This window comes from Pelophylax lessonae (assembly GCF_965119305.1).
Source record: "Pelophylax lessonae genome assembly, chromosome: 2".
Lineage (NCBI taxonomy): Eukaryota > Metazoa > Chordata > Amphibia > Anura > Ranidae > Pelophylax > Pelophylax lessonae.
In genome coordinates, this window is record NC_138769.1 from 717404892 (window position 1) to 717406611 (window position 1720).

General features: G+C 38.5%; 1 protein-coding gene across 1 annotated transcript; it reads right to left on the reverse strand.

The window, feature by feature from the left end:
• Positions 1–552: 552 nt before the first annotated feature.
• On the reverse strand, positions 553–1518 carry LOC309548269 (odorant receptor 131-2-like; the record flags this gene model as incomplete). Its single annotated transcript, XM_082248216.1, has 1 exon — positions 553–1518. The coding sequence occupies one exon, from the start codon at positions 1516–1518 to the stop codon at positions 553–555; it is 966 nt and encodes a 321-aa protein (XP_082104342.1).
• Positions 1519–1720: the final 202 nt, after the last annotated feature.

Sequence of the window (1720 nt, forward strand, 5' to 3'; positions counted from 1 at the left end):
CCTTCCCACTGAGTCTGTTGTGAACTGTTGCTGTATTATTTCAATACAAGTTTTTCATTGCCCCTGACTGTGTGAATTATTGCTGCAGCACCATGCTGCACCCCACCTTCAGATGGGGTGCAGCATGATCTACCTGCAAGCAATGTAATTATTTTTGTTGATTACAGAAGCTTGTTGGCTTTTATGAAAGAAAGCAAGAAGTGGAAGGGCAGGAAGCAAACATGCCAGATCCAGGCGCATTCTAAAAGATGAAAAAACACATATGCAGGTATCTGTTGGTGCAAGAACTATGTCCTGATGTCAGGTCTTGTCGTTTAGGTTTATTTTGACAAAATGTTCCTGCTGTGGTCAGCGGTAAACATGGTACAACATTTTTATATAACATTATACAGAAATTAAGAATATTAACCCTTTCCCTCATATGCGGGTCCTATGTATAGCTGGCTTTTAAACTCAACTCCAGGGAAACAGCTAAATATACACAGTCATATTGTCCACTGATACTCTAGGGTTTTTATTTTTTATTGAATCTATAGCTGAATTAGGAGCATTTTATTTCTGACTTGAGTTCTGCTTTAATCGCTTTAAAAAAAGACCCTTTAAACAAGTATGGATGCAAATATATTGTGTATATTTACGGAAAACATTATCTCTTATTCCATAAATGAGAGGACTGATGAACCTTGGAAGACACATAAAGAAGAAGAAGTTGACTGATGGAACAAAGGCGTAGTTTTTTCTCAGGTACATGTCTGTGAAAAAGGAAGAGAAGGACATCATGCACAAGAAAAGCTGAAATGCGTGGAGCAGGACCGTTTTCCCAGCCTTAAAGGCAGAAGACTTGCCGGAATGTATTTGTTGAGCAGCCAGCATGACCTTGATATAGGTGAATATGATTATTAGTCCCACTGTGGAGAAGCTGAGGATGGGGACCATAAATCTTATGGTGCTTTGTACTTGGTTCTTCGAAAAAGAGGGCCAGTTACATATAAAATAGAGAGAGTAAAAGTCTCTGCCAACAGAGAAATTCATAGCAATGAAGTCAACGCCAATGGGCATCAACCCCAAAGCCCACATTAGCACAATCATATAATTGCACCAGCGGACATTGCAAGTTTGACCATGTCTTAACGGGTAACAGATTGCTATATAACGCTCCACTGACATAATGGCAAGGTTGTAAGGCGTGGCGTAAAAGGAGGAAGTTGTAAAGGTAATGATGGCATAGCACAATGGTGCTGGCATTTGCAAAAGGTAAATGGCAGAGACATACAAAACAAAAGAAATCAGCAGAAAGAACATATCGTTGACAAGCATGTGAACAAAAAGCACATAACGGGCCGTTTCTTGTAGTTGTAGTGAGGTGAGGTAGACATTGAGTATCATGGCCAAGCAGGGGTAGAAAATTGTGAAAGATAGCACAATTAGGTTTAAGAGGATCAAATGTGCAATTTCTGGCTGATTGAATGGAATGGATCCTTGAGTTACAATACTGTAATTGGTTGAGAAGTTGACCATGTCTCTGTAGTTGCAGATAATCCCGACTTATACTTGTGTATTTGCAATTTTGAGGCTTAAAAAGAATGAAAAGATTAATTTTAAATTAAAACATTTTTAATTTTTGATCCTACATGCAAACATATTTATTTTTTAGATATACTGTATATGTTGATGAGATCACCTGCTGCTTCCTTAGCAGCCACTGACAGCTGAAATCTGT